The sequence below is a fragment of the Somniosus microcephalus genome, chromosome 5 (assembly GCF_052327205.1).
Source record: "Somniosus microcephalus isolate GS21.2 chromosome 5, FLI_Smic_1.0, whole genome shotgun sequence".
In the NCBI taxonomy this organism is placed as follows: Eukaryota; Metazoa; Chordata; class Chondrichthyes; order Squaliformes; family Somniosidae; genus Somniosus; species Somniosus microcephalus.
The window spans coordinates 194,074,026-194,088,614 of record NC_140991.1 but is presented as its reverse complement, the minus strand read 5'-3'; the positions used below and the strand labels follow the sequence as shown (position 1 = coordinate 194,088,614).

The window sequence follows — 14,589 nt, the reverse complement described above, 5'->3', positions numbered from 1 at the left end:
ATTATTCTAGTGATTTCTCAGTATTGTAATATTGTTGTGCCTTTTAATAAAATTACAGTTTTCTTGTACCAAACCAATTGTCTACTCTATTTCTGTATCGCCGCCTGTACCCAAGTCCGGTGTCTAGAACCCAGGGGTGTGGGAGCGATTCGAACCGCTCAGAGACAGAGCTGACTGGGCACACGCCACCCCCTACAACTGATCTCCAATTGATCAAGCCATTCTCTCAATAGCATAATGTAATCACCACTGAAATGAAGTGCTGACCACTGATGCAGGAAAATCCTCAAAACAATTTATTTACCAAGGTAAAATATAGACACTACACATTAACGGTAGCGACGGAGCTGCAGTGTATTGCGCCTTCTCCATGCAGCACGACGAGAGCCTCCAATAGTAAGGTGGTATTTGTGACCCTTGCCCAATCCACGACTCTTCTTGCCAGCAGACGTTAGCCCACGCATCTCTCTGTGCTTGTGCACGGGCTTTGTGATCCATTGGGTATCGGGGTTGCGTCGGATAGCTTTGTGGAATGGGTCGATGAGAACAACCTCGAAGAACTTGTATGTGGCATCTTCACCCACCCAGTACGAGGCAAGAACTCTTAGTCCTCCGCAGTGACGACCAGCTCGCTCCTAAAGGAAAGAAAGAAAACAAGAACAGTTAACAGACCAAACTCAAATGTTGAACTTAAATGCAATCAGAACTAGACCAAATGACATGATTTGAGTATTCAAAAATTAGTTTTGAAGAACTGTTTGGCCAAGTGGGCTATCCAGGGCAGGTACAAGAGCAAAATATTTGGCTACAGCACAACCTAGCAGTAATTTGCACCCTTTGAGCAATACTTTCTAACTGACACCAGCTTTAAACACAACCTAGCAACTTTCACGTGTGCCAAGTTCAAGCTTAAAAGGGCAATTCTAGACAATTCAGAGGAGTCATAAACTACCATATCTGGGTTGTGGAATATCAGATGACAATAAAAATTATTTCACATGAAATCACAATTACCATAACTAGCTCTTTTGCTAAAATAGACTTGTCCACCAGTAGACAAAACTCTGAAGTATACCTTATTTAGACAGTACTCTGCAGGTTGTATCAGTTTCCAAAGTTTATCTGCCCGAGGACAGACTCTTACTAGCCCTACAGAATACAGGAAACTTTCGTTTAAACGGAGGTTAAATCTCCGGAATGCTCTATCCACCGGCAAAATTCAGGAGTCGGTTCAGATAACTTTTTTTACTTTTCGTTGCTTTTTTCTCAATTCGTGGCTCTGCAAGCGTCTAGCTGAAGCTGTTGCTTAGCTACAGAGACGTTTGCAAGCTGCGCCGACTGTTTTGAGGACAGGGTTTGTTGCTTCAGACGGAGCTCTGAGCTCCGTATGCTTTAACATTAGCGCTGGTTTCTCTGGCAGTGTTGATCGACCGGCACCAACTCAGTCCCGTCAGTGCCGGATACCAGAAAGTTTCCTGTAAGTAGATTTCCTTTAAAAAATGAAGCCGCCCGTGCCAGACTCAGTTCCAAGAAGGGTGCAAATTTCTACATCGGAAGTGAACTCAAATATATAAATCAAACTTTTTTTTAAAATAAAAGGGGAAGGTGAAAGTGAAACTTAGGACTAGTTAGTTAGTCACAGTATGACTTTAGCATTGGGGTAAATTGGATTCTGTTTTGTACCTACATTGGTTGAATCAAGGATCTAACCAACTGCTCCACAAGTTGGGATACCTTTGCTCGAATGTATACGTCTCAATTGCAGGGTCTGCAAAGTAGTTAATTTTCTATCTGTGCATGGTCCAGAAAAACCCATACTGCAAGCAATGTTCTCAAGTATTATGCATTCACTATTTTCTGTACATATTGACTGACTAGCACATTGTGGTGTAATGGGCACTCTCTCTTCAAACTAGTTGACACTATCTTTTGGAAATTAGGTACCCAGAGTCCATCAAGTTTCACAGGGGCCCTCACCCACTCCAGAGACATGAGCACAAAAATCTAGACTGACACTCCAGTACAGTATGGAGGGAATTCTGCACTGTCGAAGGTGCTGTCTTTTGGATGAAACGTGAAACTGAGGACTCGCCTGCCCTTACAAGTGGGCGTAAAAGATCCCACAGCACTATTTCAAGGAAGAGGAGAGTTATCCTCTGTGTGCTGGCCAATATTTATCCCTCAATCAACATCACTAACAGATTATCTGGACGTTATAAACATTGCTATTTGTGGGAGTTTGCTGTGCGCAAATTGGCTGCCATGTTTCCTACATGACAATATACTTCAAAAAATACTCCATTGGCTGTAAAGCGCTTTGGGATGCCTGGAGGTAATGATAGGCGCTATATAAATGCAAGTCTTCTTTTCACAAAATTAAGCACATCCAAGAATGAGTGTTCGATTTTGCGATTCCCTCAAACATCCTCTCCTGTTCAGCAACACTGATCGTTCCAATCAGTGCTCCCTGTGCCTTACACGAGAGTGTGCCTGTACTCAATTTTTAATCCTACAATGCCATAACCAGGGGCCATAACAATAGACCTTTGTAAAATAACAATAAAGAAAAGACAGCAAAGAGCAAGTCACGGTAAAGAGCAAATTATAATCAAATCTCAATGAAATCCCAACTCATTTCAGTTCCATCCTCAAAGAAAAATGTCACACTAACCCCATCAGTGGATTCAATTATTCTTGAATGCAACTTGTGTTCTGTAGGCTTAGTTGGCACTCTCAAAACAGGAAACTCACCAATCCAGAGTCTCTCATACCATACCTTGCACCAAACTGAATGGTTTCTCTTTGCTTATCTGGCCCCTCTACAGAACAGACAGTAGAGCTGCCAGTTAAACTGTTTACTACCCCACCCCCAGAGAGTCCCTAGAAACTAGCTCCTGCCACCCCCAAAATGAATGAGACCACTGGCACGATTCTGGGATGAGGTAGCTCACTTGCGGTCTTAATCAAGTGGTGACTCAACACCACCACTGGAGGCACCTATTCAATAAGAACAGCTCTGGCCAGCAATCTCATTCAGCTCAAAAAAAGCTTTACACAAAGGAAGACTTGCATTTATATAGCACCTTACACGGCCTCAGGACGTCCCAAATTGCTTTATAGCCAGTTAAGTTCTTTCAAAGTGTAGTCACTATTGTAATGTAGGACATTCAGCTGCCAATTTGCACACAGCAAGCTCCCACAAACAACAATGTGATAATGACCAGATCATGTGTTTTAGGTAAGGGATATATATTGACCACGGAACCAGGATAACTCCCATGCTTCTCTTCAAATTAGTGCCATGGGATCTTTACGTCCACCTGGGAGAGCAGACGAGGCTTCAGTTTAACGTCTCATCCGACAGTGCAGCACTGGAATGTCCGCCTAGATTTGTGCTCAAGTCTCTGGAGTGGGACTTGAACCAACAACCTTCATAACTCAGGCGAGGGTGCTACCAACTGAACCGCAGCTGACACTACAGCTACACTGGCAGCGAGTTTAGAGTGTTATGCTTTGATCAAACACCATACCTCAGCAACAGATTGAAGGCTACGCGCAAACTTCAGCTGATTGACACCATGATGCACCGGTTTACCATAGGTCGCACCCTTGGGAACGGGTCGTTTGCGGCCACCACGACGAACTCGCACGCGATAGATAACATAACCTGTGAAGATCAAGAGATCAGCCGGTAGGTTTCATAAAATGAATTAAGCTGTTAGATTGAAGGTTAACAGTACCATAAAAAAATGAGAACAAGTGGCCCTGAGCAGAGTGCGTAAAGGATTGTGGACAATTCCATCTCACCGTTGTGCACCAACATGCTGCATTAGAGTACCCGCATGGCATTCTGCAAAATCCAGCTTAGATCAAAAAGCACTCGCACCATACAGACAACAGTCAGTAATATACAACTCGAGGCGATTAGCTGTCCCAATGCAATTACAAGTTACAAAAATAAATTTGGATATATCTCATGAAATGTTTATAGCGCAATAATGTATTTTGATCTAAAATCAATCACAAACCCACTTTAAATCATTAAGATATCGTTTGACGTGTACCCTCCCCTCTAAACTTCACTTACGTTAACAGAAACAGATCATTCGACCCAAGCTTATCGCTCCAGTACCCTAACATTCTCATCACTGCAACTTTTATTGTCTCTGGCAGATTCCACCGAGTAAACACTAACTTGTCACCAATGTGTTGCCTCCTTTTTCTGCTCTAGTTTCCGGACTTACTTTACACATCACCTGGTTTACAGACCCAGAATGTGAAGAGCCAGGATCCGGTGAATTCTCAGAACTGAAGCCCCGACAACTGCTGCAACTGCAGCCTCCCTCCGCCGCCCCGGGCCTTACCTTGCTTGGCCTTGTAGCCCAGTCTGCGAGCCTTGTCGGGCCTGGTGGGCCGGGGAGCCCGGTGTAAAGCCGAGAGTTGGCGGTATTGCCAGCAGCGGACCCGCAGCAAGAATCGCATCACGTCCGACTGCTTCTTCCGCCACAGCTCCTGCATGTACTTGTAGGCTCCCATCCTGGGTCAGTCTGCGGGCAGAGCACGTTAAACATTAGCAAAGGCCCCAAGCACCGACCCCTGGACACAGCGCGGCCTCTCCGAGTAACGCACCGCCAGCTGTCCTCCTTCCCCCGGGCCGCCCGCCACTCAGCCGCTGACTGTAGGTCAGGCCCAGAACCAGGCTCGGCCGCCCCCCACCCCAATACCGGGGGCTCCCCAGTGACATTCGGCACCAATACCGGAGCGGCCGTGGCCGCGGTGCAGCGCGCATCACAACTCGGGCGCCGGGCGGACCAGATGGGTGACGCTGGCGCAGGATGGCGCCGGATAGAGCCGCGCACACAGCGAGCAGCCTCGGCCTCTCACCTGATGATGGCGCGCCAGCCGGAAAAGAAAGAAGCCAGCCCCCAGCCAGCTTTATCAGGCCACGCACGTCACTTCCGCCAGAGCCGGCAGCCGGCAGGGGGCGCGATGGCGGCTCAGTCAGAGGACACTGTTTTGGTGCAATCAACTAAAACTGTAACTGAACAAGAAATACAACAAATGAAGCTTAACAAATTAAATTAAAATTTGGTTATGGGGTTAATGAAGCACTCTAGTCCCTGCGGTCAGTCAGAGGATGAGGACGCGCTGTCAGCAGGGCCATCCCCCAGTGCAATAAGAGTGAGCTGCCAGCAGGGCCATCCCCCAGTGCAGTAAGAGTGAGCTGCCATCAGGGCCATCCCCCAGTGCAATAAGAGTGAGCTGCCAGCGGAGCCATTCCCCCAGTGCAATGAGTGAGCTGTACCTTTGAAGTGTAGTCACTGTTGTAATGTAGGAAGCACAGCTGCCAATTTGCGCAAAACAAGCTCCCACAAACTGCAATGTGATAATGACCTGATGATCTGTTACAGTGATGTTGCTTTAGGGATAAATATTGGCCAGGACACCGGGGAAAACTCCCTTGCGCTTCTTCAAATTAGTGCCACGGGATCTTTTATATCCACCTCAGAGAGCAGACGGGGCCTTGGTTTCAGCAAAGACCATCCGAAAGACTGCACTGCCGACAGTGCAGCACTCCCTCAGTACTGCACTGGAGTGTCAACCTAGATATTTATGCTCAAGTCTCTGGAGTGGGACTTGAACCAACAACCTTCAAATCAAAGGCGAGAATGCTACCAACTGAGCCACGACTTTGAACCACTATGATGAGACTCATCACAAACCCATTTAAAGCCAGGGAGCTATATTTATCTATAGAAGTACATTAAAAGAGCTTAGATTTTTAAACGGTCTGCCCCCTACTCCTCTGGCACTTTCTCCTCCTTTGAGCATCTCGCCTTGTTTCGCCCCTCTCGCCTCTCATTTAAAATCCTCGTTCTCTACCGCCCACCGAAGGACCATAAAAATTTTCTCACTGAGATATCTTCATTGCTTTCCTCCCTCAGCCTCTGCACCGAGCAACTTTTCATCCTCGGTGATTTCAACCTCCATCTCAATTGATCATGCGCTCTCTCTCCAGAGTTCACTGCCCTACTATCCTGCCTTAATCTCTCCCTCCATATAAACTCCCCTACACTAATTCATGGCCATCCCCTTGACTTTACCATCTCACGTGGTCTCACTACTCCCATCATGTCAATCACAGAGAAGGCCATCTGTGATCACTTCCTTGTATCGTTTTCTACCCACATCCCCCTTGCTGCTCCCAACCCTACTTTGCCACTGGAAAAAACTCTCTCCCAATTCACTTAAACTGCACTTTCACAATCCCTCCATTCACCATGACATTTCTGCAGCTACCAATCTGCTCAATCACACCCTCACCACCATCTTTGCTGCCCTAGTCCCTATTAAAACCATTTCTCTCACACTGGCCATTCCCCCTGGTACGGCCCTCACCTTCGCTCCCTGAAGTCCAAGGGACGCAGACTTGAACGGATATGGCGGAGCACTGGTTTAGCCATTCACCGCCAGATCTGACTGGACCACATAAAGCACTATCGGGTCCTGCTCTCATCTGCCAAAATTGCTCACTATTTCAGGATCAATCTAGAATACAAAGATAACCCCCGGCTTCTATTCTCTACTCTAACTGTCTTCTTAAACCCCTCTCCCCAGTCTCCTCCACCCTCACCTCCAACAATGAAAGGAGCACATGGACGTCTTTGTCTCCAAGATTGAGACCAACCAATCAGCTGCCTCTGCCACTTCCCTTCCTTCCCCTAGCCCACCGGACCAATCTTCCTCTAAGGTTTCCCCCCTGCCCTAGCCCTGAACTCACATCTTTCTCCAGTTTCTCTCCGATCTCCCCTCTTGACGTCTCCACACTCATCTTGTTCAGGAGACCCACTTCCTGCTCCCTCGACCCTATTCGCACTAAACTGCTGACCACCCAACTTCTTTTTCTGGCTCCCATGTTAGCTGACATTGTTAATGGTTCTCTCTTCTCAGGTACTGTCCCCCTTTCCCTCAAATCTGCCATCATCATCCCTCTCAAAAAACAACCCTTGGCCCCTCCATCCTTGCAAACTACCGCCCATCTCCAACCTCCCTTTCCTCTCCAAAGTCCTTGAATGTATTGTTGCCTCCCAAATCCATCTCCATCTTTGAATCCCTCCAATCAGGTTTCTGCCCCTGCCACAGTAACAAAACGGCTCTCATCAAATTCACAAATGACATCCTTTGTGATTGTGACAATGGTAAACTATCCCTCATCTTTCTCAACTTGTCTGCAGCATTTGACACGGTTGACCACTCCATCCTTCTCCAACACAGCTCCACTGTCATCCAGCTATGAGGGACTGCACTCACCTGATTCTATTCTTATCTATCTAATAGTAGCCAGAGAATCACCTGCAATGGCTTCTCTTCCCACTCCTGCATCGTTATCTCTGCTGTCCCCCAAAGAACTATCCTTGGCCCCCTCCTATTTCTCATCTACATGCTGACCCTTGGAGAGATCATCCGAAAACACAGCATCAATTTCCACATGTACGCTGATGATACCCAGCTCTACCTCAGCACCACTTCTCTCAACTCCTTCGCGGTCTCTAAATTGTCAGACTGCTTGTCCGACATCCAGCACTGGATGAGCAGAAATTTTCTCCACTTAAGTATTGGGAAGACCGAAGCCATTGTTTTTGGTCCCCGCCACAAACTCCATTCCTTAGCCATTGACTCCGTCCCTCTCCATAGCATCTGTCTGAGGCTCAACCAGACTGTTCGCAAACTTGCTGTCACATTTGACCCTGAAATGAGCTTCCGACAACACATCCACGGCATAACTAAGAACGCCTATTTCCACCTCCGTAAGATCGCTTGTCTCCGACCCTGCCTCAGCTCATCTGCTACTGAAACCCTCACCCATGTTTTTGTAACCTCTAGACTTGACTATTCTAATGCATTCCTGGTTAGCCTCCCACATTCTACCCTACATAAACTTGAGGTCATCCAAAACTCGGCTGCTCTTGTCCTAACTCGCACCATCACCCCTGTGCTCGCTGACCTACATTGGCTCTCAGTTAAGCAACGCCTTGATTTTAAAATTCTCATCCTTGACTTCAAATCCCTCCATGGCCTCGCCCCTCCCTATCTCTAATCTCTTCCAGCCCCACAACGACTCCCCCACCACCCCGAGATACCTGCACTCCTCTAATTCTGCCCTCTTGAGCATCCCTGATTATAATCGCTCAACCATCAGCTGTCTAGGCCCTAAGTTCTGGAATTCCCTCCCTAAACCTTTCTGCCTCTCTACCTCTCTTTCCTCCTTTAAGACGCTCCTTAAAACCTACCTCTTTGAGCAAGCTTTTGGTCATCTGCTCTAATTTCTCCTTATATGTTTGGTGTCAAATTTTTGCCTTATAATACACCTGTGAAACACCTTGAGACGTTTTACTACGTTAAAGGCTCTATCCAAATACAAATTGTTGTTGTTGTAGTAAAGTGGAAATGCAATGGCGACTCTTTTCAATTCATATGAATCTAAACAATGAGGAGGATAGTAACAGACTTTAGAAGGACATAGTCTGGTGAAATGGGAAGACACATGGCAGATGAAATTTAACACAGAGAAGTGTGAAGTGATACATTTTGGTAGGAAGCATGAGGAGAGGCAATATGAACTAAATGGTACAATTTAAACTTACAGACCTGGAGGTGTATGTACACAAATCATTGAAGATGGCAGTACAAGTTGAAGAGGTATACGGATTCCTTGGCTTTATTAATAGAGGAAGAGAGTACAAAAGCAAGGAAGTTATGCAAGTTAAGGGCTCATGGGATTGGGAGTAATATATTTGTGATATCCGAGTGGTAAGGTCAGAAACTGAGAGAAGCGAGATATTAGGAACAAAACCCAACTGTTTATTTACCCGGTGTAGCAGAGAAGTATCTCTTACAGGCTGCAAGCAAAGCACACAATTCTTACTGCACGATGGCAAGATGGAGGATTCACCTCTGAGTTATACCCATAATGCAATGCCACATTACCGTATAAACTGGTGTACCAGGACATTGAATACATGACCGATTACCTTAAAAACTGGTGAATGTGAACCCTTAATATTTGGCTCCATCTGGTGGATAACTTAAGCATTACACCCCAGATTACTATATCCCTCCCCTCTTAAGTTGAACATTAATTTCTTAACAACATTCTTAAAAAGTCCCATAAGGAAACTCCTTTAACGATAGTCCATACTGAACGAATCTAGCAGGTCGTTATCAATCTCTCTGGTGGCTTGTGAGGCCTTGGTGAATGTCTTACAGTCAAGTCCCTGCTTGGTTGTGGTAGAGCCACCTGCTGCTCCTGAGCAGTACTCAGAGTATCTGACTCTGCTACGATGGTTTCCTCTTGACGAAGGGGTCCAGATGGAACTGGCTCTGTTCGTGGTGGTGGTACCACCGATGCATTTGGATAACTGGGGGCCAACTTGTCCTCCGACATCTCCTCTGGAACCTCCAGTTCGATTTCCCCTTATCTGGTCAGTATCTGATCTACATGTCTGCGTACTACCTGACCAGTTCCCACCATGACCGTATATGATACTGGACCGGTCATTGAGTCTATGACGCCAGGAATCCATTTTGGACCATAACTGAAATTCCTGGTAAGGACCGCATCTCCTTCTCCAAAACTGCGGCTCTTTGTCCTTCTGTCATGGTTCTCCTTTTGTTTGATTTGTCAGTTTTCCACCTTCCTTTTTAGGTCTGGGTGAACCAGGTCAAGAGTGGAGCGTAGTCGACGTCCTAACAACAGCTCAGCAGGAGAGAGTCCTGTGGTAGATTGAGGTGTTATTCTGTAGCTGAACAGAACTCGTGACACCTTGGTTGCCAAACTCCCTTCCGCACTTTTTTTCATCATCTCCTTAAATGTTTGTATGGCTATCTCCGCAAGTCCATTTGAAGACGGATGATATGGAGCTGAGGTCACGTGCACTATGCCATTGTTTCGCATGAATTCCTTTGTTTCCGTACTCACAAAACACGTGGCATTGTCACTTACTACGATCTCCGGTAGCCCTTGATTACTAAAACTCCTACGCAGGCAGTCTATAGTAACAGTAGATGAAGCAGAATTTACAGGATAAACATCCATCCATTTGGAATGGGCATCAATGATTATGAGGAACATCTTTCCCATGAATGGACCTGCATAATCTACATGTAATCTTCTCCATGGTTTATCCGACCACTCCCAGGAGTGGAGAGGAGCCGCTGCTGGTGCCTTCCTGTGTACTTGACAAGTGCTGCATGTCTTGACTAAATTTTCTATCTCCTCATCTAGCTTTGGCCACCACAAGTAACTCCTTGCCAAGGCTTTCATATGCGAAACTCCAGGATGACACTGATGTAGTTGTCCTAGGATAGACTGTCGTGCTGGCTGTGGAATAATCACTCGTGCTCCCCACAACACGCAACCATCCTGCACACCCAGCTCTGTTTTCCTGACACTGTAAGGTGTGAAATCAGTCCCTTCCAGATGCTGTGGCCAACCCCTCATCACATATTCTCGGACTCTAGACAGTAATGGATCTTTACCGGTCCATGTCCTTACTTGTTCTGCGGTCACAATTGCTGTGTCCGTGTCCTCCAACATCAAAACTCTGTCCTCTGGAGCTGCATGGATAGGTGTACCTGGCAGTGGAAGATGGCTCAAGGCATCTGCGTTCCCATGGTACTTGCCCACCTTGTAAACGATGACATACTCATATGCCCTCAACGTCACTGCCCACCTCTGGATCCGGGGTGACACCATCTGTGGAACTGCTTTCATTTCATTAAAAAGAGGTAGAAGAGGTTTATGATCGGTGCATATGGTGAATTTCCTACCATATATGTACTTGTGAAACCTCTGTAACCCAAACATTACTGCTAACCCCTCTTTATCTAACTGGGAATAGTTTTTTTCCGCTGGTGTCAGAGTTCGAGACATAAACCCTATTGGTCTTTCTGTTCCATCTTCCAAGCTGTGTGAAAGAACCGCCCCCACCCCGTAAGGTGAAGCATCACAGGAGAGAATGATGGCTTTCTCTGCATTGTAGTGAACCAGCGCATCCGAGGACAGCATCAGTTTCTTGGACTGTTCAAATGAAACCCTCTGTTCCTCTTCCCACTGCCACTGTGTCTCCTTGCACAGAAGTTTGTGAAGAGGTGCTAACACTGTTGCCAAGTTTGGTAAAAATCTGTTATAATAGTTTAGCAGTCCCAAGTAAGCTTTTAACTCAGTCACATTGGTAGGAGCTGGGGCCTCCTGCAGTGCTTGTACCTTCTCCTTGATTGGATGGAGCCCGGTGGTGTCCAATCTGTGTCCCAGGCACATGGCCTCATTCCCCAGGAAAGTGCATTTACTCCTCTTGAGCCGTAACCCAGCCTTATCCAATCTTTGTAGTACCTCTCTCAGAGTGCTCAGATGCTCCTGGTCGGTTCTTCCCGTCACCAGAATGTCATCCAGATAGATTGAAACATGTGGGATCCCTTGCAGTACCCCCTCGATAGTCCTCTGGAAAATAGCTGGACTAGATGAGACACCGAATGGTAAGCGGTTATAGGTAAACAAACCCTTGTGTGTATTTATGGTTACATACTTCTTGGATTCCTCATCTAGTGCAATCTGCAAGTATGCATGACTCATATCCAGCTTCGTGAATTTCTTCCCTCCAGCCAGGTTTGCAAAGAGATCCTCTGTTTTGGGAATAGGATACTGTTCTAGTTTAGACACCCTATTTACTGTCAATTTATAATCTCCACAGAGTCTTACCGAATTGTCCGGTTTTAAAACAGGTACAATGGGAGCTGCCCATTCTGAACATTTCACGGGTTCCAGTATGTTCTCTCTCAAAAGACGGTCAAGCTCAGCCTCTACCTTTGGTTTCATAGCATAGTCGTTGTTTAAAAAACCTTGGCAGTGCCTCCTTGTCTACATAAATCTTAGCTGGGGGGCCATTAAATGTGCCAAGCTCTTCCTTGAACATGTTCTCATGTTCAATCAACACTTCTTGCAAAGACAACTGTTTGCCTCCCTCTATTTGATTTATTGCTCCCCAATCTAATTTAAGTTCTTGTATCCAGCCCCAGCCGAACGGGTTTGGTCCGGAACCCGATACTACAACTACAGGTAGCTGTTCCACTGTGTCCCTGTGATGCACAGTTACAGTAGCTGTACCCAATGTCACCACTCGTTCACCGGTATATGTTTTAAGCTGCATAGAGCAAGACTTTAACTCTGGAACTTTTGCACGGTTCCACAATTTTGAGTACTCCTCCCTGTTCATTATGGTTACGCCACATCCTGTATCCACTTCAAAGTTGACCTTAGAGTCATTTACTGTCAGTTGCAAAGTGATAGGATCCACTTTTGGAATGTTCTCTACCATACTATGCATTATGAACATGTCATCTTCTTTCTCAGCTTCTCCGCTGATGTGATGTGCTCCCTGTTTTTTCACTTCTCTTCCTAGGTTTTGCTTTCCTCCCCCTTTTGGTTTGTATTCCTCCACGGTTGCTTTTGCCCTGCATGCACGTTTTATATGTCCTTTTTTCCCACACGTGGCACATTTCCTCCAAAAACCTGCATTCCCTCGCCAGGTGATCGCCATTGTATCTATAACATGCCTTTACATGCGCACGTTGTGGTTTCTGACGCATATTTAACTTGTGCACAACAACCTGACCTGCAACTTGCTTTGTAGTAGCCCAGTCGGAACCTTGTATTTCTTTTACATCTCGGTTCGCTGTCTCTATGGTTTGAGCAAGTTCCAACGCTTTTTCATATGTAAGCCCAGTCTCGGACAATAATCTCCGCTGCATTCGATCATCCATTATCCCGCAAACTAGCCTATCTCTCAGCATGTCTTTCAGGTTGTTGCCGTAATTGCAATCGTGTGCCAATTTCCTCAACACCGCTACATAATCCAATACAGTCTCTCCCGGTTTTCTGTTCCGTGAATTAAATTTGAAACGCTGTACAATCTCACTCGGTCTGGGATTGAAATGGTCCTTTAGCAAGGCCACTAAGTCAGCAAATGATCTGTCTCCAGGCTTTTCAGGACTGCATAAGTTTCTCATTAAACTATACGTCTGACTTCCCATGGAAGTGAGTAAAATAGCTCTCGTTTTTCCGACATCATTTATATCATTTGCTTCAAACAAAAGCATCAACCCCTCACAGTATTCATCCCAGGTCTGCGTCTGAACATCAAAAGCAGAGATCTTTCCTACCGTAGCAGCCATGATCCTCTATTCAGTGCTCTTTTTTGTTTCTTCTTCAAGATGTGATCTGTTTATCCTCGTCGCCAATATGTGATATCCGAGTGGTAAGGTCAGAAACTGAGAGAAGCGAGATATTAGGAACAAAACCCAACTGTTTATTTACCCGGTGTAGCAGAGAAACATCTCTTACAGGCTGCAAGCAAAGCACACAATTCTTACTGAACGATGGCAAGATGGAGGATTCACCTCTGAGTCATACCCATAATGCAATGCCACATTACCGTATAACCTGGTGTACCAAGACATTGAATACATGACATCATTACCTTAAAAACTGGTGAATGTGAACCCTTAATATTTGGCTCCATCTGGTGGATAACTTAAGCATTACATCCCAGATTACTGTAATATTGTCATGGAAAGAAGATTGGATAATGGACAGAAAACAGAGAGTAGGGATAAATGGGTCATTTTCAGGTTGGCAGGCTGTAACTAGTGGGGTACCGCAAGGATCGGTGCTTGGGCCTCAGCTATTTACAATTTATATTAATGACTTAGCTGAAGGGACCGAGTGCAATGTGTCCAAGTTTGTTGACGATACAAAGCTAGGTGGGAAAGTAAGCTGTGAGGAGGAAAAAAGAGCCTGCAAAGGGATATAGACAGGTTAAGTGAATGGGCAATAAGCTGGCAGATGGAGTATAATGTGAAAAATGCATTGGAGAGTCAGGAGGTCAGACACTCGCCGCAGAATACCTAGCCTCTGACCTGCTCTTGTTCCCACCGTATGTGTGTGACTGGTCCAGTTAAGTTTCTGGTCAATGGTGACCCCCAGGATATTGATGGTGGGGGATTCGGTGATGGTAATGCCGTTGAATGTCATGGGGCTGTGGTTAGACTCTCGCTTTTTGGATATAGTCATTGCCTGGCACTTATGTGGTGCGAATGTTACCTGCCACTTTTCAGCCCAAGCCTGAACGTCGTCCAGGTCTTGTTGCATGCGGGCATGGACTGCTTCATTATCTGAGGAATTGTGAATGGCACCGAACACTGTGCAGTCATTTCCGAACATCCCCATTTCTGACCTTATGTTGGAGGGAAGGTCATTGATGAAGCAGCTGAAGATGGTTGGGCCTAGGACACTGCCCTGAGGAACTCCTGCAGCAATGTCCTGGGGCTGTGATGATTGACCTTCAACCACCACAACCATCTTCCTTGTTGCTAGGTATGACTCCAGCCAGTGGTGAGTTTTCCCCCCAATTCCCATTGACTTCAGTTTTACTAGGGCTCCTTGTTGCCACACTCGGTCAAATGCTGCCTTGATGTCAAGGGCTGTCACTCTCACCTCACCTCTGGAATTCAGCTCATTTGTCCATGTTTGGA

At 46.1% G+C, this 14,589-nt stretch overlaps 1 protein-coding gene across 1 annotated transcript; it reads right to left on the bottom strand.

Annotated features, from left to right (window-relative positions):
• Positions 1-281: 281 nt before the first annotated feature.
• Positions 282-4,984, bottom strand: rpl15 (ribosomal protein L15). Its single transcript, XM_085988524.1, has 4 exons — positions 4,885-4,984; positions 4,365-4,547; positions 3,531-3,667; positions 282-635 (listed from the first exon to the last, which is right to left on the bottom strand). Exons 2-4 carry the CDS (start codon positions 4,534-4,536, stop codon positions 330-332), a joined length of 615 nt encoding a protein of 204 aa, XP_085844650.1. The 5' UTR covers positions 4,537-4,547; positions 4,885-4,984; the 3' UTR covers positions 282-329.
• Between the last annotated feature and the right edge of the window lie 9,605 nt (positions 4,985-14,589).